This window comes from Pituophis catenifer, unplaced genomic scaffold (assembly GCF_029215685.1).
Source record: "Pituophis catenifer annectens isolate HBS135680 unplaced genomic scaffold, rPitCat1.0.hap2 SCAF_1, whole genome shotgun sequence".
NCBI classification, from domain to species: Eukaryota; Metazoa; Chordata; class Lepidosauria; order Squamata; family Colubridae; genus Pituophis; species Pituophis catenifer.
The window spans coordinates 296636905-296659799 of record NW_027256881.1 but is presented as its reverse complement, the minus strand read 5'-3'; the positions used below and the strand labels follow the sequence as shown (position 1 = coordinate 296659799).

The 22895-nt window shown below is 38.8% G+C and overlaps 1 protein-coding gene across 1 annotated transcript; it reads right to left on the bottom strand.

Annotated features, from left to right (window-relative positions):
• Nucleotides 1-1693: 1693 nt before the first annotated feature.
• Nucleotides 1694-20900, bottom strand: PROSER1 (proline and serine rich 1). The gene is made up of 14 exons (XM_070940602.1): nucleotides 20797-20900; nucleotides 19772-19886; nucleotides 19031-19096; nucleotides 17630-17698; nucleotides 17195-17289; nucleotides 16423-16516; nucleotides 14838-14948; nucleotides 14362-14445; nucleotides 13434-13512; nucleotides 12636-12740; nucleotides 10790-10834; nucleotides 6083-7775; nucleotides 5276-5423; nucleotides 1694-4255 (listed from the first exon to the last, which is right to left on the bottom strand). Exons 2-14 carry the CDS (start codon nucleotides 19814-19816, stop codon nucleotides 4124-4126), a joined length of 2766 nt encoding a protein of 921 aa, XP_070796703.1. The 5' UTR covers nucleotides 19817-19886; nucleotides 20797-20900; the 3' UTR covers nucleotides 1694-4123.
• Nucleotides 20901-22895: the final 1995 nt, after the last annotated feature.

The following is a 22895-nucleotide window of genomic DNA, read 5'->3' as shown; positions in this document are numbered from 1 at the left end:
CCTGCCAGACTGTGGTTTAAAGAAAAGCAGAAAGTTGCTGTTTTGGGGTGAAACATCACACTGAACCTAGGATCTTCCAACTCCACATCCCACAGCAATGCCTTTTAGCACCCTGGGGGACATTTTTCAACCTATATGTAGAATGCTTCTATGAATACTGGTACAAAAGAAATACATCACTGGCAGGGGTGAAATCCAGCAGGTTCTGACAGGTTCTGGAAAACAGGTAGCGGAAATTTTGAGCAGTTCGAGAACTGGTAGCGGAAATTTTGAGTAGTTCGGAGAACCGGCAAATGCTATCTCTGGTTGGCCCCAGAGTGGGGTGGGAATGGAGATTTTGCAATATCCTTCCCCCAGGAGTGGGGGAAGGAATGGGGATTTTGCGGTATCCTTCCCCTGCCACACACACCAAGCCATGCCCACAGAACTGGTAGTAAAAAAAATTGGATTTCACCACTGATCACTGGAGGTTTTTTAAAAAGAGACTGTACAGCCATTTGTCTGAAACAGTTTCCTGCTCAAGCAGAAGTCAGGACTAGAACCGTATGGCGAACCTATGGCACGCGTGCCACAGGTGGCACGCGGAGCCATATCAGTGGGCATGCGAGTGTTGCCCTAACTCAGTTCTGGCATGCATGCGCACGCCGGCCAGCTGATTTTCAGGCCTTCTGGGCCCACCGAAAGTTGGGAAACAGGCTGTTTCCGGCCTCTGGAGGGCCTCTGGGGGGTGGGGGTGGGGAAGGCTTGGTTTTCGGTCTCCCCAGGCTCTAGAGGCTTTCTAGAAGTCTGGGGAGGACGAAAACAGCCTTCCCACTCCCAGAGGCTCTCCAGTGGCCAGAAACATCCCATTTCCTGACTTCTGGTCCCACGGGAAGTCGGCAAACAGGCCTTTTCCGGCCTCTGGAATGGTGGGGAAGGCCGTTTTCACCCTCCCCACACTTCTAGAAAGCCTCTGGAGCCTAGGGAGACTGAAAAATGGGCCTACTGGGCCCACCGTGCCATCACTTGCCAAAAGTGTGGGGAGTGGGGGGGGGTCGCATGCGGGGGGCATTGAATTATGGGTGTGGGCATGCAACCTCCCCCTGCTTTTGGCATGCGACGGCAAAAAGGTTAGCCATCACTGGACTAGAAGATCTCCAAGGTCTCTTCCAATTCTATGATTCATTGAGAAGACTTATTCATACTTAAATAATACTTAAATTTAAATAAATAAATACAAATTAAATAAATACTGAAAGAATAAGAGCTGCATAGGAAAACCAATATAGGAAGGAAGTGTGAATAGGTTGAGAGGAAAGAGAAGGCTGAGAAAATTGTGTTTGGTTGGAGTTGATGAGAAAATGAAAGGTGAAAAGTTTAGAAAGAAGCAGCATATGAATACTGTAGAAGCAAAGATGGTTGCAATGATATTGGTGTAAGCTAGTTTTACTTATAATTCCTTTTTGCATCCAATACCTTACATTCTTTATTATTTCTTTTTGTGTTCTGCATAACATTGGCTATTCTAAAAAGGAAAAGTGATTAGCTTGGATATATGTGCACATGTACACTACTATAGGTAGTAGCAGGGATAAGAGGCAATTTGATTTAACAGCAGTGACTTTTGCTGTAGAATGACTAAACTGGATACTAATCTTGTATTAGAACTTTTTATATTAATTACTTTGTTATGTAAAAAACTACTCAAGGCAGATTTATAAGGAACTGTTTATTCAGTCTATTTTAGAAACATCACTGCTATTCATTTTATTTAAAAAAAATTATAAAAATACAGCTATATACATATTAGCATTCTCCATACCTGCTTACCTATGGAAAATTTCTACATTAGTAATACTATTCAGTAGACTGTCATCTTTAGAAAAAGCATTAAGCTATGCACTGCAACAAAGTGCATTAAGTTCACATTAAAATTTTAACATCAAGTATATCTACTATAAATCTAAAATATGATCAAAATTATTTTAAAAGATAATATGGGCAGGGGTTATATTCATCACTACAGTTGTTAAATCAAGGCTGATGAAGTTGTGTCTTTTAACTGTTGATGAATTTTAACTCCCAGCAGCCTTTAAAAACATAGCCAACATTAAAGGATGTTAGGAGCTACAATGCAGGTAGTCCTCGATTTACAACAGTTCATTTAATGACTGTTCAAAGTTATAACAGCACTGAAAAAAATGACTTATGATTATTTTTCAAACTTATGACTGTTGCGGTATCCCCATTGACATGTGATCAATATTCAAATGCTTGGCAACTGACTACTATTTATAAACATTGCAGGGTCCTAGAATCATGTGATCACCTTTTGCGATCTTCTGGCAAGCAGTAAATGGGGAAGCCAAATTCATTTCACAACTGTGGCAAGAAAGATCGTAAAATGGGGCAAAATTCATTTAACAAATGTCTCAGCAACATACATTTTGGGCTTAATTATGGTCATAAAACAAGGACTACCTGTAGAAGCACAAATGAAGAGCAGTAACTTTCCCAGAAGTTATAGGAAATAGTACAAAAGTCTTTATTAAAATAGCAACAATGTTATATTGCACAATTCATAATTAAAATTGGTCTTAATTTCAAAAAGCCAATATAATAAACGTATTTAATTATTTTGGTTCCCCCCCCCAGTGTTACTGGAAAAAGTCTGTGTGAAAACCTAGCTCTATCTATTTAAAAGTTCAAAATTTTCAGAATTTAATTCATTCAAATCTGACAACATTATGTGCATTTGTTTTGTTCTCATAAATAAAGTGAATTCTTGATTCACAAATCCAAAACTCTTCAATGTATTTGATGGGCTACATTAGACCCATTAGTAGTGTTATTACCAGTGCCTTGTTCATGAATTAGATACAAACATTTGTTTGTTATGGAACATAAAACTATAATCTACAAAATGTATTTCCTACTGATTGAAGGAAACAGTACACTTAATCTGAAGTTACACATTAAAAAATACATATCTACAGCAGACTTCTGGTATCCTAGAAGACTGAACAAATTATTGGCGGGAGGTAGATTGCAAATATAAGTAAAAACAGCTTTCCCTACTTAATACTCTCCAGGTGTGTTGGAATTACCACTTCAAAAATGCAGCTATCTTGAAGCTGAAATGCCAAGACATTCTGAAGCTATCAGCCTGGAAAGGATGGAAAAAAATGCCTGAGACAAATTGTTAAGTAGTAGAGCTTTCAATAACAAGTACAGGTAATCCTCGACTTAGAACCATTTGCTTAGCAACCTTTGAAATTACAATGACGCTGAAAAGGTAATTTACAATCACTCCCTGATGTCATATGATTGCAATCTGGGCGTTTGGCAGCTGGCTTGCATTTGTAACAACTGCAGTGTCCTGCAATCGTGCTCACCATTTGCAACCTTCCTTGCCAGCTTCTGATAAGCAAAGTCAATGGTGAAGTCTGCAGGAGACTGCAAGTCACAGTCACGTGATATTTCAAGGACTGATGGGAGATTTGCTTAATGATTTAATGACAAAGGTTGTAAATTGGTTGCAGCCATGTGATGCCACAGTTAACCGTTTAATAATGAATTTTTCAGTCCCTATTATGATTCTAAATTGAGGGCTATTTGCATCAGAGTAAATAGCAATGGATAATCAATTTTTAAAAAGAATGAAAAAAAAAATACTAGAATTGATTCTATAGGACAAGGCAAAAAGGAGTGCAAATCCACTCAGCCTAAGTAAAGTAGGCAGATGCACAAGATAAAATTCCTAAAACGAGTTGAAGGGGGTAGGTGGGGAGTTTGATCTATATCTTTAAATCAGTACCTATACCTCATGCAGTGCCGTGATTTTTAACAATCTAAAACACTGATATCACAGCAAAAATGTTTTTTTTTTCCAGTGATCAGTTAGTCTGGATCTTAAAAATCCTACCTGGATTAAAGTATCCTCAGAGTGTACTATGAAAAATGGAATGAAGGCTTCCTAGGGTTCTTGATATAAAGTAAAAAAAATAACCAGTTTTCATATCATTTCAGCAACAGTTACTGCATTTGTAATCTCTCTTGAATGATATATGTTGAAAATGTATTTTCTGAAGGAAGCATCATAAGCTTTTAGAGCATTCTTCTTGATAGCTGAAATTGATGTTCATTATTGCCATCCGGTCTGGGGAAGATTTGCCTGCACTGAAAAAGGTGTTCCAGAAGTTCCTGCTGCTGGGGGATATGCACTGAAACCTTCAGATTGAGAGCCATAGTTTTCTAGAGCAGAAGCAGAGTGTATCTTTAAAGAAACAAACAAGAAATTAATAGTATGTCTAAAAGCTGGAGCCTTGGCCATTCCAAAATCCAAATTTGCCAGCAAGGAAGGTAAATACAACTGTCAGAAAGTTTAATTCAGTGTTTCAGAATATGTAAATGAAAGTTACATCGCTTACATGCATCTGCACAAATTTCACACTTTGTTCCTAATGGAAAAATTAATGGATGAGGATGTTTTATGATACAAATAGTAGCACTGGTATATTGATAGAAGAATACAGTTACAACTATAATAAAAATGAGGTAATGAGGCTTCACTTGAATGTTCAGAATCTGTTATCTCATACAGAATAAAATGTGATTTCTAGAGGTGTTGGATAGTTCCCAGAATTCCCAGTTAAAGGCCACATTGGCAGAATTCCTCCAGCATATATGACAGATGCTAGCTTGGGAAAAGTTACATTAAAATTTATAACCACAGTCTCAGAAATTTGCTATTTAAAAAATTTAAAATGCCTGATTTCATGCAACAGTCCACACTTAACACATCTCTATCAGGGGCAAGCGACTGTTCTGTTATCAAGGGCTTGTATTATAGGAAGGATTTCTGGAGGCTGATGATCTGACTATTTCACTCCAAGCACCTACTGGAAATCTGTAAGAGATCCAGAAGGTACCTGGGGACACCTTCTTAGCTGAACCTTTCCACACAGAGATCATTAGTTCCAAGGAGGCTATGGAAATGTAGCAATTTATATACATACACGTGAATTGTACATTCCACATTATAGCCTATAACCACATATTTTTTAAAAATTCAGATATTTTTCCACCAAAATAATTCTCTGCTTCCACCATACAATCCCTGATGTTTCTTCCTCACATCAAATTTTAAATAACCAAAATAAAATAAAAACTTTTTGTGTTTTTGTATGTATAATACTTTTATTCTTACTGTAGATGTCGGAACACTGTGTTTTTTCCTGATCATTTCTCTATACTTCGTGCCTATCTTATCTTTTTTATTTATATATTGTTTTACCTGCAGTAATGCTGACTGTGCAGCTGCACTGTGCTGAAGTTCCTGGAGGGAAGATTGCGTTGCACTCTGAGCAAGTCCAGGGATGGCAGGTAGAGACAGAAGTCCTGGAAATACTGTATTTCCAGGGGCCTGGAGTCCAGACGTCAGGCTAAAAATGCAGAAGCAGAACATTTTCAAATTCACACATTCAACACTACCAAAAAAAAATATAAAAAAAATTAATAATTGTTACATTCCAACCTATGACCATACAGCTTATATAGATACAATGTATGGAAGCAATCAACATGTGATCAAGAAGTGTTTTCAATGTGACTATTTATTTAATTGTATTTATTTGTATCCCGCTGTATTATTTTGATAAATAACTCAAGGTTTATATATATATATATATATATATATATATATATATATATATATACCTTCCTCTTCCTATTTTCCCCACAACAACCCTGTGGTGGGTTGGGCTGAGAGAGCGACTGGCCCAAAGTCATGCTAATTTGGAACTGGTTATTTCAGTGTATGTAGTAGAAATATTCCAATATTTTATTCCTATTAGAATATCTCTCAAAGATTCCAATCAATTTAAAACAATTACATATCCTCTATTAGAATAAATCTTCCCCTGCTAGATTAAGGAAATTAAGAAAAACCATAGACAGGATCTGTCAACATTTAACAATAAGAGAATTCAGAAAGCAAACATAATAATTATCAGTATTTTATAATTCACACCTAAGACTTCATTTTGCACATTATTGTAAGAAATCTGCCAAAACGACTTTTGACTTTTCGGAGTAAACGTACCCAGCCTGTGCCACAAGTGCAGAGTTGAAGTTTGAGCTAAAGGCCGAGGCAAACCCTGGCAGCACCGGAGCTGGAGATGGGGCTGTGGCAGCTGCTGGCAGGGGTGCAACTGCTGCTACTGTAGAGGATGCCTGGAGCCCAGGGAAAGAAGGGAGAGCAGGAGTGACAGAGGGTGTGTTAGAGACAGGGAAAGGCGGGAAGGATGAGTTGCATGAGCCCAGGGGCACTTGAGGAACAGAAAACAGGGAAGAGACAGCACTGCACAAGTTAAGGGAGAATGGAGGAGCCGGGGCAGCAGCGGTGGCAATGAGTGGCGGAAGAACGGGGCCTGAGGAGCTGACATGTGGGGCAGACGTAGTTGTTGGTGGAATGGACAACAGAGGCCCCGTCGGAGTAAGTGCTGGATTGCCAGTAAAAGCAAAACTGTTGGTCAAGGAAGTGAAAGGAGGAAGTGCATTATATACCGGAGTAGATGAAGCGTGGGAGGGAATAGATGGGGAACTGTTCAGAGGAGAGGTCAAAGCGGGAAGTGCTGGATTGAGGGAACTAGTTAAACTGCATGGTAAGGAAGTAGCTGAGGAATAGGCATGCCCAAGGGCTGCCAAGCCTGAAGTGCTGTGATTGGACCCCCCAGAAGGGGTTGGGATTTTGAGACCTGAAAGAGTTGGGCTTGTGGGTTCAGTTTTAATCAGAACTGGGGCAGCTGGAGCGGAGGAAACTTGCTGTTCAGGATTGGCAGGGCTTGGGCAATGCGGAAGACCCACTGAGGAGCCACAGCTGACCGGCAAATTGGATGATGACATTGTTGTTAAAGGAGACTGCGATGACAACGCAGGAGAAGTGGCACTACTGCTCCCTCCTGGCTGACAGGCGAGGCCTGAGAAAATGGAGAGTCCTGGAGCGGAAAGGTGCTGCAGGGAAGAGGTAACAGTTGGAGTGTAACATTTGTTACTGGATGAACAGATGGCTTCGGAATTCTGACTGAGAAGACCAGATAAAGAAGCAAGCTCAGCAGTCACAGTCGAAGGCAGAGCATTTGAATTAATTAATGAGCTATCGTTCACTGAGAGAAACCCCTTTAAAGCTGATAAAAGCGGGTTAGGTAAATTAACTGGGCAAGGTAAACTAGTGGCAGGAGAATTGGCAATGGTCGATGAAATGGAGCTAGCTACTCCCTGAGGATTGGGGGTCAAGGACAAAGGCAGGCCAGCAAAAGCAGATGACAATGAATTAGGATTATTAGCTGGGGCAGTGACAGTGGCTGCAGAAAAAGGAAGGCTGGCGAAGGGTGCAGGGGCAGATGCAAAGGCTTCGTTAGGTGCAGGGGTGGCACACAGCGTGGAGAGCCCTTGGGGTGCTGCAGCGGCAGGCAGCACAGAAGCCAGTCCAGAGAAAGATGCAGGGAGAGGAGCAGTGCTGGCACCATGAGCAGATGTGGCAGGAACTGCAGGTAGCGAATGGGATTTGACAATAGTAGGAACGGGAGTGGATGGTTGAGGCGGATGGACGGAGGAGATAACCTGCCCAGGGAAGACAGGAAAGGCAGGGTTGGACACGCTTATCCCTGGGACAGCTGGAGATGGAAGTGCTGATGAGTGGCTTATTGCCTTAACCAATGATGGGGTTGGGACTGGAGTAGCAGCAGGATTAGAACCATGAGGTGCAAAGAGATGATTCATTTGTGTGGCAAAAGCTGGAAAGAAACAAAATCAGTAAGAATTCTTGGGAGGCAGTAGATATGTTTGTATTCAACATGAATGCATTTCAGTACAGTTTACATAGCAATGGATCAGCATAGGAGCAAATAAAAGATGCTACTACAACTACCAAAAAGCAAAATGGTATGCAAAACGAGACAAACTCACTGGTTCAGTTATTCTGCTGCCTGAACCGTTACCCTACAATTCAATCACAATTGATTTGGTATTAATTTTAATCCCACATCCCCATTCTAGCTTTTGTTGCTTTAGTAATATGGCCATTTAAAAAATGTAAGGTTCTGCATGTTTGTGTTCTAGTATGAATGTTTTTGTAGATGTTCATTTTTCCATTGTTTAGTTATTTATTAGGTGCTCAAAGCAATCTGGGCATTTTAAAAATCCAAATGAATCAATGTTCACACCACTTTTATTAGTTTAAGCTTCTGTGGCTGTCCATTTCTTATTTGAATGCAAGCAAGTCTCCTATTTTGAACTTAATCTTTCCCAAACAGAAATAAGTAGTGTGAATATTCAGAGGATTTTATACTATAAAATGGGTACTTTTAAGATTTTTCAAAAATTGAGGGCCTACTGTATCTCCATAATTCCTTCCTACCAACACACACACATTCATACAAAGCACCGTGCACTAAAATTTCCAGGTCTGATCATTCATGAGAATGAGGGCAATAGAGTGACCATCCCCAGGCTAGGTGGAACTATAATTAATTTTCTCCTGGGCATCTTTGGGACCGCGTTCTCCGTGTGGAACTAATTCCCCCTGTATCACGCTCCAAATTTGGAGCATTGCCTGTATATGTGAGATAAGTAGGGATCAGCAACATTTTTCTGTGGCAATGCACCCCGTGGAAGAGCCAGAGGTTGTTGGTGTCATTTCAGAAGTTCACCAAAGTGGAACTTTTTTATAAGACTGTTGTGTACATCTGAGATAAAACCTATGATTATTGGTTACTAGACAATCTGTGACCCATTGGGTTATTGTTTCAGAGATATTTTCTTACTTGAGCAGAGAAACAGAATGACCATGTGCAGTGAAAATAGAAGCAACTTTTTGTCAGCTTCCCTACTGACTTCCCTTGTGAAAAACTGGAAGGTACTATTGGAAACACATGACTATGGCTAACTGTGGCAGCATAGTGCATTGAAGAGGCCACAACTTTGCCAAATTTTAATCCCAGAAGAGTAATGCGTTCCAGCTTTTCTATGCATTTTTTAATTCAGCCCATTGATTCAAAAACTGTGTTTTAGAATACACCATTTTGCCCAACTGAAGGTTACAAACAGATGTACAGGAATATATAGATTATTTTAGGGCTCTATCTTACTAATTTCATTTTTATTTTGTCTGTCCCCCTTTGTGAGTCAGTCTGATCTGGTAGTATACAAGCATAAATAGATAAATACTACTGAAAGTAGAAGGAACTAAATTATGTTAAATAGGCCCGATGAACTCATAATACTTTAGAAACTCTGGAGTTTTTATAGTTTAGAAAGTATAGAGAAAAGCAGCATTACTCCAGAAAATATAATTGGAAGGAGTTGTACAGCAAAACTGGTGAACCATTAATTTGAGATAAAAATAATAGTTATTAAGCAACCGCATTACAAAACATACCTCTGACTAATTCTGCTATACAGGAGAAAAAAGGAAACCTTTCTGACTTTAAAGCAATTTTTTAAAGTACAGTAATTGGATCCATGTCTGTTGCCAGTGTTTCCCAATTTTCTTGTGTAACAATTCAGTGTTAGGAATTTTCAAATTGCAAATATATTCAGTTATTTTCTCTGGTAAGGGTAAATGAATACAAGGGGACAAAATTGCAATTATCCATGAAACCCATTATTGCTGGATAGAATTGAAAATTGTATTGTCTCATAGAAAGTCTGTCAATGGAGATTTAAAAAAGTTTACTGGTGAATAAGGCACTTTGTGTAAGACACTTCATTCTATCAAAGAAAAGGACAGCCATTCACTTTTCCAGCAAGCAATAGGACATCATTGCACTCTCATCTGTGACTCGATGCTAGAATAATACAATAATAAGAATAACTTTATTGTCATTGTATGTGTATACACAGTATACCCATACAATGAAATTCACTTAACACCCAAAGACCAGGTCCAACACACATAACAATCCCCAAACACACTCCCACCCACCACAATTCCCCACCCCTAAACCACCCAAACATCCACACAAAGAGACCAAGTACAATGCCATACATACTGTTCACATTTGAGACATACTGCAGAGAACAGTATGCAAAAGCATGTGAAAGGCAGAATGATTTTTATACATATTTTCATTCTCCTGATTTATTCCTGGTTCAACCCAAGTTTATTTTAATGGTTTAATTTTAATTCATTAAACAAAAATGTAATTATTGTTCAATTGGTACTTTAATTGTTCTTGGATACTTTAATAAAAAATAAGGTTTCATGTATTCTCTTTTATACTATATTCATTGTATTGTAAATAGTTAAAGAAAGGTTGTTTTTTTTAAAAAAAGTACAATCCCCTGCATGTTTACCCAGATAAAAGCTCAATGGGGCTTACTTTCAAAGCACAAATATTTTTAAAAGAATTTAAATCAGAACTTGCATCTTATTCTTGTTTTAAGTGGAAATTCAGCTACCTATTGATGAGATCAAATAGTCTTTACCCACTTGTGCTAAACAAAAGCTTTCAATTAATAAAGTCAAGCCATCTCATTGCAGAAAAAAGACTTAGCACATCCAAATCATTATCTAATCAAACCTAGGAACAAACACAATGAATTTCTCACAATAATTCTCAGTATGATATATATCCAGGACTGAGTATGTATATACGTATGAGATTGACTATCAGGGAAAAAACACCTCTAATCAGTTAGTAAATTTGGCACATTTATACTTTATCTTAAAATTGGTATTTTTTAAAATCTGCATTAGATTTATGTATTTGAAATTACAGTGGCTTGTCTTTGTAAATAGATAGCTTACCTTGACTTTGGGAAGATTTTGCTTGATTGGAAAGTTCTTCATTTTCTATATAGAGTATAATGAATTAAGGAAGAAGCGAATACTAAAACTGGTCCAGAATGCGGCCGCGCGGGTGATTACGGGAGTGACATGGCGCTCCCATATAACACCTCTCCTGCGCAAGCTGCACTGGCTCCCGGTGGTCTTCCGGGTGCGCTTCAAGGTGTTGGTTCTCATCTTTAAAGCGCTCCATGGCTTAGGGCCAGGGTATTTACGAGACCGCCTTCTGCTACCGATAACCTCCCACCGGCCAATATGTTCTCACAGAGAGGGCCTCCTCAGGGTGCCGTCGGTCAAGCAATGTCAGCTGGCGGCCCACAGGGGGAGAGCCTTCTCTGTGGGAGCACCCGCCCTCTGGAACGAGCTACCTCCCGGAATACGGCTGATCCTGGATCTCTGCACTTTCCGTAAGACATTTTTATTTCAGCAAGCCGGCCTGGCTTGAATAGGTTTTATGGGTTAGTTTTTAATTGTATAGCTTGGGGTTTTAAATTGGGAGGCCGATTAATTTAATTTATTTTTAGTTCTAGTTATCTTAACTTTTATATTGTATGTTATTTTAATTTTAATGTTCACCGCCCTGAGTCCCTTTGGGGAGAAGGGTGGTATATAAATTCAATAAATAAATAAATAAATAAATAAATAAATAAATAAATAAATAAATAAATAAATAAATAAATAAATAAATAAATAAAACAAATTACTTATCAAATGCAAACAAAAATCTAAGGCTTCCTTTATGCTGCTTTGATTACCAACTGATCTGAAAGAAGAACCAAGATATTTTTGCTGAAGCCTAGTACAGGTAGTCTTCAACTTACAACCATAATTGAGCCTAAAATTCCTGTTGCTAAGCAAGACGTTTCTTACCACACTTGTTAAGTGAATCACTCCAGACGTTACGTTAGCAACACGATTGTTCAGTGAATCTGACCTCCCCATTAACTTTGCTTGTCAAAAGATTGCAAAAGGTGATCACATGTCCCTGGGACACTGCAACTGTCATAAATACAAGCCAGTTGACAAGCAGCTGAATTTTTATCATGTGTCTGTGGAGATGCAGCAATGGTCATAAGTGTGAAAAACACTCATAAGTCACTTTTTTCAGTGCTGTTGTAACTTCAAACAATCACTAAATGAATGGTTATAAATCAAGGACTACCTGTAAAGTGTTTTGCCAGTAAAACCTGGGTTCAACAATGTTAGGGAGAATAACAATTTGCTTCTGCTATAATTTGAGTAATTGGCCAATAACTTCTAGGCTCCATCTAGTTAAAAAAAGGCCATCGTCCTGGCTCAAGCTTCCCCTTTACTAAAGCTCTGAGGTGCTAATTCCCCCCACTGTGATTTTTTTCCTCTTGACGAAGTGGTAAAAAACACCCTGATAGATGCACATCATTTGACATTTCCTTTTCAGAACAGCTACAGCCAGGGATGGGTTGGGGGACCCTGGCAGTGGCTTGCTGAAACCAAGAGCAGGAAGCTGTCCCAGTCTTCCTTCCTACCTTCCTTCCTTCCTCTCTCTCTCACACTCATTCCCCACTCCCTTTATTATTTCTACAAATAACTCAAGGTGGCGAATATGTTCCATATACCTTCCTCTTATGGTTTTCCCCACAACAACCCTGTGAGATGGGTTGGGCTGAGAGAATGTGACTGGTCCAAGGTCACCCAGCTGGCTTTAGTCTGGTGCCTTAACCACTAGACCAAACTTGCTCTGTCTCATGTTCTTTATCATTTACATGTTCTTTTTTACTTCCTGGCTTGGTTGAAACATAAACCGATCACCTAGGCTTTTCAAGGATACCTGCTTTACCTGTTCCTACAGTACTAGAGTTATATGATGGTGTAGTTGGCAAACCAGGAGCTATGACGTTAGCCAGTGGAACAAGACCTGCATTGTTGTAAGCACCTGGTAAGGAAACAAGACACAGAAAATTGGAGAAATAATAAACTAGCATATATTCCTATTGGGTTGCTCTGTTCATTGTCTCACCTTAAGTAGCACATGTGAAAATCACAGTTCCTCCACAAGGCTTTAAAAATATTTTAACATTATTTACTTATGTAAAACTATTCAATAATATTATACATTTCCTGCATACAGTCTGCAAAAAAATAAAAAAAATAAAAATAGCTTAATTTATATTATACTAGGTGTATAATACATAAAACAATCTTGTTGATTTGGCCTGGAAGAAAAATGAAATGTTCATTTGGTATCCAATAAATGGAAAAAGATGCTGGGCAAGAATTATAACATTGTTCGCTCTCCTTCCTTTTATTCTTTTTATTGCTATTTATGGAAGGAACAGAAAATGCGGTAGCTTCAATTCCTAGCACACAACAGATATTTTGCTAAATGTCAATAAAATTCTCCAGGGAGAAGAGTTTTCAGCTCTGAGCACCGCCTATTATTACAGGCTACTAACTTATCAGAAAAGATTAGAGACAAGTATAAAAGAAATATACAGGAAGCAAGCAACCTCAGAGAAAACAAATTTATTCATATATAAATAAGCATATCAGGCTATCAGCTGTCTATGAAAAGTACCAATTAGGTACACAATTAGAATCAATGTCAAATAACAGGAGGAAAGCTTACTGGGTGCAATTGTTGCATGTGGTCGACAAGGAGGAATCGGATAAGGAACAGGCTTGTGTGGATTGTATGTTGCTGGAGCCTAAGCAAGAAAATCAAAGATTATATGCAAAGCTATCATGAAAATAGGCTACCCAAGATAGTGTGCAACACACACGTGTGCCAAATGACACATTTGGCTTTGATAAAGGTTCTTCTTTCCTGTGCTCCTTTCACTGGTTTTCTTTTAGTGGTAAATCTGTTCATTATTTGATTCATCCTCCTGTAGGTTTTCTTTTCTGTCTAGATTTCACCTCTGTGATCAGCTAATCTAAATCGTGGCTTACTTCTGCTTCTCTTTTTTATTCCTGCCCCTTTCTTTGAATCTCAATAATTTTAGCAATTGCATATCGAGAGGAAGTACGGCTGTACCTCTTGCTCAACACCATCTATGCACTGAGGAAACATGTCATGTAACCCTAGGATAAACCTATAGTTCACTATGCTGTAACAAAGCCTAACGATAGGCACTGCCAGCCTAAGTACACTCCCTAACTTATAGTTGTGTTGGACTGCAATTCCCACATTCTGCATGCACAATGTTGGGCACAAATTATAAAAATTATAATCTAAATAACTGAAAGATACCAAGTTGGGAAAGACTGTCCTTAATCAAACTTCTGCTTTCTTGCATTCAGAATGTATTTGAAATACTTTCTTTTCATTCCTTTTATGAAAGTTGTTCTTTCTTAATAGCTAATTTTATAGACATCTGAACAAGGTTTTTTAAACAACAAAATCTTAAATTTATATATCAGCTGCTATTTATAACAAATAGGGGTTGTATTTGTCACATTTGTATTCTTAGTTAATTCTTTTTCCTACTAAATTTATCTGGTTTTCAATAGCAAAGTCAATGGTATCTTTTGATCATGGCATTAATGTGACTTACTGGTTTTGATGGTCCAAGAATGCGAGCTGCTATTCCCTTGCCTTCACTAGAATAGTCCTCATTTTCCTTCTTAACAGGGGAACCCTTTAAAATACAGATTTTCCATTAGTGAATATATAACACTACGTTCGAAGCAAAAAGATCTGGTTCAAGGAGTACTGTACAGTAAGTCATGATTTGCTTATATATGTGTGTTTCTGAAACCGGAGTGTAATATATTTTCAATTTATTCGATAAAGGAAAATATATATGATGATAAACAGCATGACAAGACAGTTTCCTCTACATTTAATCAGCATGGATACAATTTTATTATATAAGCTAGAAGTTAAATAACACGCCTTCTTTGAGATAACCTGAGCAGAATAAACTTTCACAGAGAGAGGCTACAGTTTTCCACAAAACACGATTTATATGTTAAAAGACATATAATAGAAAATTCAGACAAATGGAAAGGTCAGTAAGACCACACGTACAGGAAAAATTCCATTGATACGGCTAGGCTTCCCCTTTGGATAAGGGTTCCCAGGGATCATGCCACAGGAAGATATCATAGCATGAGGTGCTTTGCATCCTGCTTTGGAAGCCTAAAATATAAAGAAACAAAGCAAAGCAAAGCAAAGCAAAACAAAACAAAACCACACACACACAAGAAGTCAGAATGAGTATTTCACTACTGTGAGAGAACATAGCATGTTCTATAAAACATATGAAAGGGAATATTAATGTAATATCCCTATTTCCAGACTGCAGATGAATTATGCTTACTGCAGCAAGATCAAGACAAGCATAGCCTCTATGACAGGGCCAGGCATATCTTGTTTTTACATGCTCCTCTTTCTTTTTTTCAAAGGCCTTCAACTTACACTGCGAGGAAAGAGGGCAGCTGTGGGCAAAGGCCAGCAATGATTTTCTTTTCTTTTATCCAGCGACTAGGAATACCATTTTAGAATTCTAGGCAAGTTTATATTTTGCATAAAAATCCTCTCTGGGAATGATATTCCCTAGCTGCATCTTAGTTGAAATCATCTTTTTTTGCCCTACCTAAAAGTAGTTCTGAAATTTGGGGCAGGGCAAGGTAGTGTCAATATTAATTAGGCAAGTTTCCAAGGAAGATCTTCTAATAAATAATCATTGAAGAAAAATAAGGAAACTATAGTGAAGGTATTTCAGCGACTATTGTATAATAGAAACCCTATATGTAGAAGCTGATTTTTTTAAACAAATATTGTGCTCTTTTCTTTCCGACTTATGAAACAGGCTGCCTGGCCCCCTCATTTGAGTGGAACGGCCTGTTTCTTTTATCCCTTGTTTTGCATAATCAGATTTGCTACCATTTATTTTTCATTCACCGTGTGAAAACTAACGTTCACATCTTACAAGCACTACCCAAATTCTCAAATATTTGAAACAATTGTTTCAGTCTCTGAGTGTGTGCTTAGCTGGGCTCTCTGGGTGAGTAGTAAGATGCTTCTGGGTTCTCTCTGCAAATTTACTTTCAATAGATTTAGTTTTTAAATTATGCTCTATTATGGAACCTCCCAACTGATTTTTTTTTCTTTGACCCTTTAAATAGGATACTTGCTATTTATTGAGTGAAAGAGCCTCACACGTTTTGGTGCCTTAAGAATTAACTCAAGCCAATTGTATCCCTCAGCAATCTTTCAAAATGCCTCTTCTTAACTTTAATCTCTAGCAGGCATCTCCCAATTTCTTTTGGTTAAATACTCCCACTTATTAAGAATGCAATTCCCAGGATTCATAATTAGCAAGGCGGCTGAAATTTCCTCATGGCTAGAGAGGTGTAGAAGTTCTATTTACAAACATTTTCCACAGCCCCATTGTGGATATAATGACTAATTTATATTTTTAAAAATTAAGTTAACAATTTCATAAAGCTCAGAAAATTATTTTTCTTTTCTAAACAATTGGAACATGTCCACACCATTAACATTCTTCCCATGTACATCTGCTAGATTTCTTCTGAGAAGAGCTCATGGATGTTTTTCTTCGACTAGTTTTATAAAAACTCTAAATCATACACGTTCCTTGCCTTAATACCTGCTCAAGAATTCTTCTGCATCTCTTCTTCTCAGACATATTAACTCTGAAGAGGTCTTCAATAAGACGATAATTCTGAGCATCAATTATATTGCTACAAACAAACAGTTTAAAAAAATTCTTTATAATCTTTATAGCCACAATTTTATAATTTAATCTTGCTTCACTATATTTTTCAAAAAGGAAATAATAAACAAAAAGCTAATATGAAAAAATATGAATTTTTATCTAAATATTTATTGTTCATGTACAAAAACGAGTTGTACAGAGCAAGATGATACAAAAGTTACAGCCTTTTAGAAAAAGTGCCTTAATCAAGCAAATAAAATCACGTTTTTATCCAACTAAGTATCAATAAGACTTAAGCTACTACTCGACTTACAACAGTTCATTTAGTGACGTTCAAAGTTACAACAGCACCAGAAAATTGACTTATGACCGTTTTTCACAGTTACCACCTTTGCAGCATCCCCATGATCATGTGATCAAAATTCAGATGCTTGGCAAATGGTTCATATTTATGACCATTGCTGTGTCCCTGTGATCCCTTTTGCAATCTTCTGGCAAGCAAAGTCAGTGGGGAAGCGGATTCGCTTAACAACCGGGTTACTAACATAGCAACTGCAGTGATTCACTTAACAACTGAGACAAGAAAGGTCATAAAATGGGGGCAAAACACATTTAACAATAGAAATTTTGGGCTCAATTGTGATCATAAGTCAAGGATTTCCTGTATTAATGAGAGTATGCATCATCAACAGTGAATACTTACGAAGCCAATAATTCTAGTGCAATAAGTTTGTCTTTGCTAAAAGTGAAGCAGTTGAGGATATTAACCACTTTTGCTGCAGAAACAGCTACCATTTTCTAGAAACAGAAGAAAAGTGGCCTCAGTCCATGTTATATTCTCATTTTAGGCTCAAAGTACAAGCATTTTAATATTGTAAACTGCCCAGAGTTACCTCGTGGTAAGTTGGGCAGTCAATAAATTTAATAAATAAATAAATGTATTTCAGCTTCTGGCAAAAGAAATTTGGATCGGAGACTATATTAATAATATATTAAGTATGAAAACATGCTTTCCTCAGAAAAGAGACTAAGCTATAAATTAAATGAATGCAGGAAAGGCAAATTAAAAAAATCTTCAGTGGGATAAAATTTATTATTACATTAATTTTAAGAAGTCATTGATTCTTCAGAAACTTACATGCTGTAATGCCTTCATCGCTTTTAATTGCGGTTCAGCCCAGGAAAAGTACCTCAGCAGCTCAACAATCTGCAACAGAAGCCATTCTATCATACACCATGTACTTATGCAAGATAATTTATTTGGAACTACTGTCTTCTGTTGAACTAAAAGCATTTTCTCTCATCTTCAAAGCTTCTAAATGCCTCTTTAATAGGCAATAACAAATTCAGTATGATTTGAGCATTTAATATCTTTATGATATAAACATTTTGAGTAATTAGAATGTAAAATTTTCCTCACATTTGATTGGTAAGTAAATAATTTATTTCTATAATTTGAACGTTGGTGTTACAGATACTCCTTGAATTTTGACTGCACTTTGGGAGTGGGATTGCTGTCATGAAATAATGAAGTTATAAAGTGTGACATCATGTGGCTGCACCTCTTAGTGACAGCAGTCCAGGAATTCCCAATTGTTGTAACCCGAAGACATGCGGGCCATTAAGTGGGAAGCAGATGGAAGAAGTGCAGGATTGCAAGGGAGGAGGAGAAGTCTGGTACAGGCCACATGTAAATTAGGGTGGTATTGCAGGGTGGGAAAAGCTGAGGGAGGGAGGGGAAAGAGGATGCAGGTTGTGCGCGCACGTGTGGGGGGGGGCTGGGGAAAGAGGGCCTGGGGAGCATGCATGTGTATAATTGCAGAGAAAGAAGATATGGGATGTGCACATGAGAATGCTGGTAAACCCAGGGAAGGAGAGTGCTGGTGGATGCAAGTGAGTGAAGGAGGAAGGAGGACACATTGCTTCAAGTGAAGAAAGCCGGGGGGGAGGGGGTTGGTGGGGGGGGGGGGGAGGAAAGACACTTGTTCAAACAACTTGTGATGTTCCCTGCTAGCTTCCCCCATTGACTTTGCTTGTGGGAAGCTGGCAGAGAAGGTCAGCAATGGATTATGAGATTATGATTATGAGTGCAGGATCCTGCAACTGATCTTAAGTGCAAACTAGTTGCCAAGCGCTTAAATTTTGTTCAAGTAACTGCAGGAGCACTGAAATGGCTGGAATTTTGAGGACCAATCAAAAGTCCCTTTTTCAGTGCCATTGTAATTTCAAACCGTTGCTGAATGAATGTTTGCTTGAGGACTACCTGCCATTGACGGTGGGCATTCAGTGTTAAGTCTGTATCAGTTCCCACATTCAGCACAGCACAAATCAGAATATATAAAGTACAAACATCTTGTATTGTCCTTTCATACAGTACACTTCTTACAATGTTGGATTAATCAAGGTTAATCTCATGAGCTCTTTGCACAATCCATTGTCAAGGGCTGAAAGGAAAACAAAATACCTTTAAGTGCCTTTTTCATGCTGCAGTAAACTTCCCTTAGTAGTAATGGTTTATAAAACAGTTCATCTCCCTTACCTGTTCACTAGAAAAGTATCCATGTACATATTCAATTGCTTTTAATTTGTATTCCATCAAAACAGCCTATAAACACAGAAATAGCATTTGTTAGTCTTACAGGAATTAAAATGGAAGGTTTCTGAGAAGTCTGTTGAGTGGACAGAATATGTATCAGAAATGAAGATTCTATACTTTTCATAATTTATTTTCTCTTCATTGTTAGCTATCTCAAGTACAATTATTTGGTAAAAAAGGGAGGGTATACAAGTAGTCCTCAACTTACAACAGTTCATTTACTGAACTTCAAAGTTACAACAGCACTGAAAAAAGTGATTTATGGTTGTTTCTTTACCTTTTGACCATTGCAGTATCCTATGGTCATGTGATCAAAATTCAGTCAGTTTGCAACTGGCTCATATTTATGATGGTTACAATGTCTTGGGGTCATGCGATCACCTTTTGCGACCCTCTGACAAGCAAAGTCAACGGGAAACCAGATTCACTTAACAACCAACTTAATAGCAGTGATTTACTTAACAACTATTGCAAGAAAGACCATAAAATGGGGCAAAACTCACTTAACAAATGTCTTGCTTAGCAACAGAAATTTTGGGCTCAATTTTGGTTGTAAGTCAAAGCCTACCTGTAAATTCCTTAAATAATTGGGCCAAAAGTATCAGTATAATCATTCCAATCTGTCTTCTAAATTCAGTGAAGTTCTCACCTTCTGTATATCTTTATTGTACAAACATTGATTACCTTTCTAATTTCATCAAGAACTGTCTCAAATGCTTTTTTATCCATCTTGTTATCTTCAGTCACAGCCTTTTGTCTGTTCCGGTCACCTTTCCTTTTATTGCAGAATTGTCTCCTACTGAAGGAATAGAAAAGTTGTTGGTGGGAAAAAAATTTAGGAGGATCCATTCATCGGACTGTTGAACAATACAGTTGTCTCTGTTAGAATAACAGAAACCTCTCAGGATAAACACACATTCATACCCAGCCTGATACAAGCATCTTGTACATTACGGTCTTAAGCAGAGGCAACAAGATAAACCTCTTGTTATCTTGTCTTGTGAAAGATGCCTTAGATTTATAATGCAATACAATGCATTTTAGATGACTAGTCTCTTTGAATACAACAAGGACTCACCTTGTAGTAAAACTGAACTGAACTCATAACGTGCTCTGCTTGGTCTTTTTTTTTACAGACCCAACCTCTATTCTTATAAAGCCTCGTTTTACCACATTAATAGAGTCCACCACTTGTTTATTCAGTACACTACATACGGAAATCGTGGCCAAACATGACATGTGAACGTCATGGACATTTAATTTTTTTTATACTACATGAGCGGCGCGCAGGTTCCAGACTGAATTCCTATGGCAACATAAGCTCGGCATGCTATTAGGAAGTTAAGACCAGAGACTGAACAGTTTTACTCGTAGGTCAAGCCTTCCTTGGGTGGGTTTGGCTTTAAGGCAGGGGTCTCTAACCTTGGCCCCTTTAAGCCTGGCGGACTTCAACTCCCAGAATTCCCCAGCCAGCTTCGCTGGCTGGGGAATTCTGGGAGTTGAAGTCCGCCAGGCTTAAAGGGGCCAAGGTTGGAGACCCCTGCATTAAGGAACGGCATCAGGTAGGAAAGCGACCTCCAAGAAATCTTTCCCTGCTCGGAAATGCAACCTCGAAACGAGCGAGGCAGGCAGGCCCCAAACCCTGCCCGCAAAAAAGGCTCGAAGCTCCGTCGCCCGTCCTTCCAAGCGCGGCGCTCGGCTCTACTTACCATCAGAGGCGGACCAGAGAGCAGGAGGGGGGGGAAAAAAAAAAGAGCCGCTGGCCGGCGACTGAACCGCTCGCGCGAGTCTCCGAGGCCCCCTCCGCTCGCAAGGAAACTTCGCTCCTCGGCGCGCTTCGGGTGACGTCATCAGACCGGCGCCTCCAACGAGGATCCTGCTCGCCCGGTCCTTCGTTTCAACAGGGGGATGCCGGGAAGGTTGCTCTGGTAGCCCGTTACGGGGCTAAGCGCGGGGCTCCGCACGAAGAAAACGACGCCCGCCAGCGGGATTTAGAAAGGATTAACTACTCCCGGTGGTCACTAGCGGTTGGAATTCAATTCAACTCAAACCTTTATTGTCAGAGTACAACATGTGTATCATGAGATTGGCTGAGCCTCCCTTCGTGCGCTTGGAAGGAAGAATAACTTGACATTTGACTGTATTCAGCGAGCGCGCATTTTCAGAGCTGTGCCAGACTTCTTAGGTTTCCCCTCCTGTAGAAGAGGTCGGCTTCAGATCTCACCGTCCCCCATCTACTGCCTAGAAATGACAGGAATTTGAAGCTTTGTATGGCGGGCACCGACTTGGAGAAGCCTGATGGGGCTGCCTCCCTGTTCAGCTACCAGAGCATACAAAACATTTGCTAGACCAATTCTCGAATACAGCTCATCTGTCTGGAACCCACACTGCATATCGGACATTAATACAATTGGGTGTGTCCAGAAATATTTCACAAGAAGAGTCCTCCACTCTTCCGCTCGCAACAAAATACCCTATGCCACGAGACGTGAAATTCTAGGCTTAGAAAACTTAGAACTACGCCGCCTTCGGTATGACCAAAGCGTAGCTCATAAAATTATTTGCTACAATGTCGATGACTACTTCAGCTTCAACCACAACAATACAGGAGAACACAATAGATACAAACTTAAAGTGAACCGCTCCAAACTCGATTGCAGAAAATATGACTTCAGCAACAGTGGTCAATGCCTGGAATGCACTACCTGGCTATGTGGTTTCATCACCACACCCCCAAAATTTTAACCTAAGACTGTCTACTGTTGACCTCATTCCGTTCCTAAGAGGTCTGTAAGGGACGTGCATAAGAGCACCAGCGTGCCTACCATCCCTGTCCTAATGTTCCCTTTATTTGTATTCATTTTATGTATTCAATTCATGCTTATACTTATATATATATATATTATCTAATACGTACTTGACAAATAAATAAAAGTAAAAAAAATTAAAAACTTAGGGATAAAATGCGTTATTCAGCCAGACTGCAGACAAAGTGGCACTTTGGCACCGAATCTTATATAAGCCCACCATTTTTTATACAGCCAGTGTTGACTCCAGGCAACCACCTAAAATAGTCTCTGCACTTTTATTGGCATGAATTGAGAGGGAATAATTGGCCCAGAGTCACCCAGTTATGTTCATGCCTAAAGTGGGACTAAACTTTTAGTATCTTGTTTTCTAGTACGGTGCCTTAACCACTAGATCAAACTGGTCTCATCAATCCAGTTTAGCTAATAGTATTTATTGCAGGGTTTACAGAACAGTTAGGTTGCAATTCCTGGTATCACACATCATATTTAAGCTGTACACAATTTCAGACTACATTGGCTGGATTCACACAAAATGCGAATAAAAGAAACTATTACTTTTTCTGTGCTTTGAGATACTTGTACCTTAAAAAAATGAGCACTGAAGATGTTGAAGTTGATTATTTACTCCTTATTGGTAACAGTACATTTTGCACAAGGGTATTTTATCATTCATTAGCTCTTTTCCAGGGATAATAGCTTTAACATTCAATAACAATCTTGTGGCACTACTGAAGTTTTCAAAGTAATATTTGTAGGTATACTGGGACAGGAGCTGGAAATATGTTGGATTTAACATTTATTGAAGATCAATTATGAATATTCTTCTCTTTCACTTTCCTAATAATGTTAGTTGGCCAGATTTATATGGATCAGCATATTGGAATATTGTTCCAAATTTTGGAATAATGGATTAATAACTTATCTGAATAGCCTCAGGCGGCATTAGACAAGTGGAAATCATTTACTTTATGCTGTACGCATTCACTGCCGTTACTCTT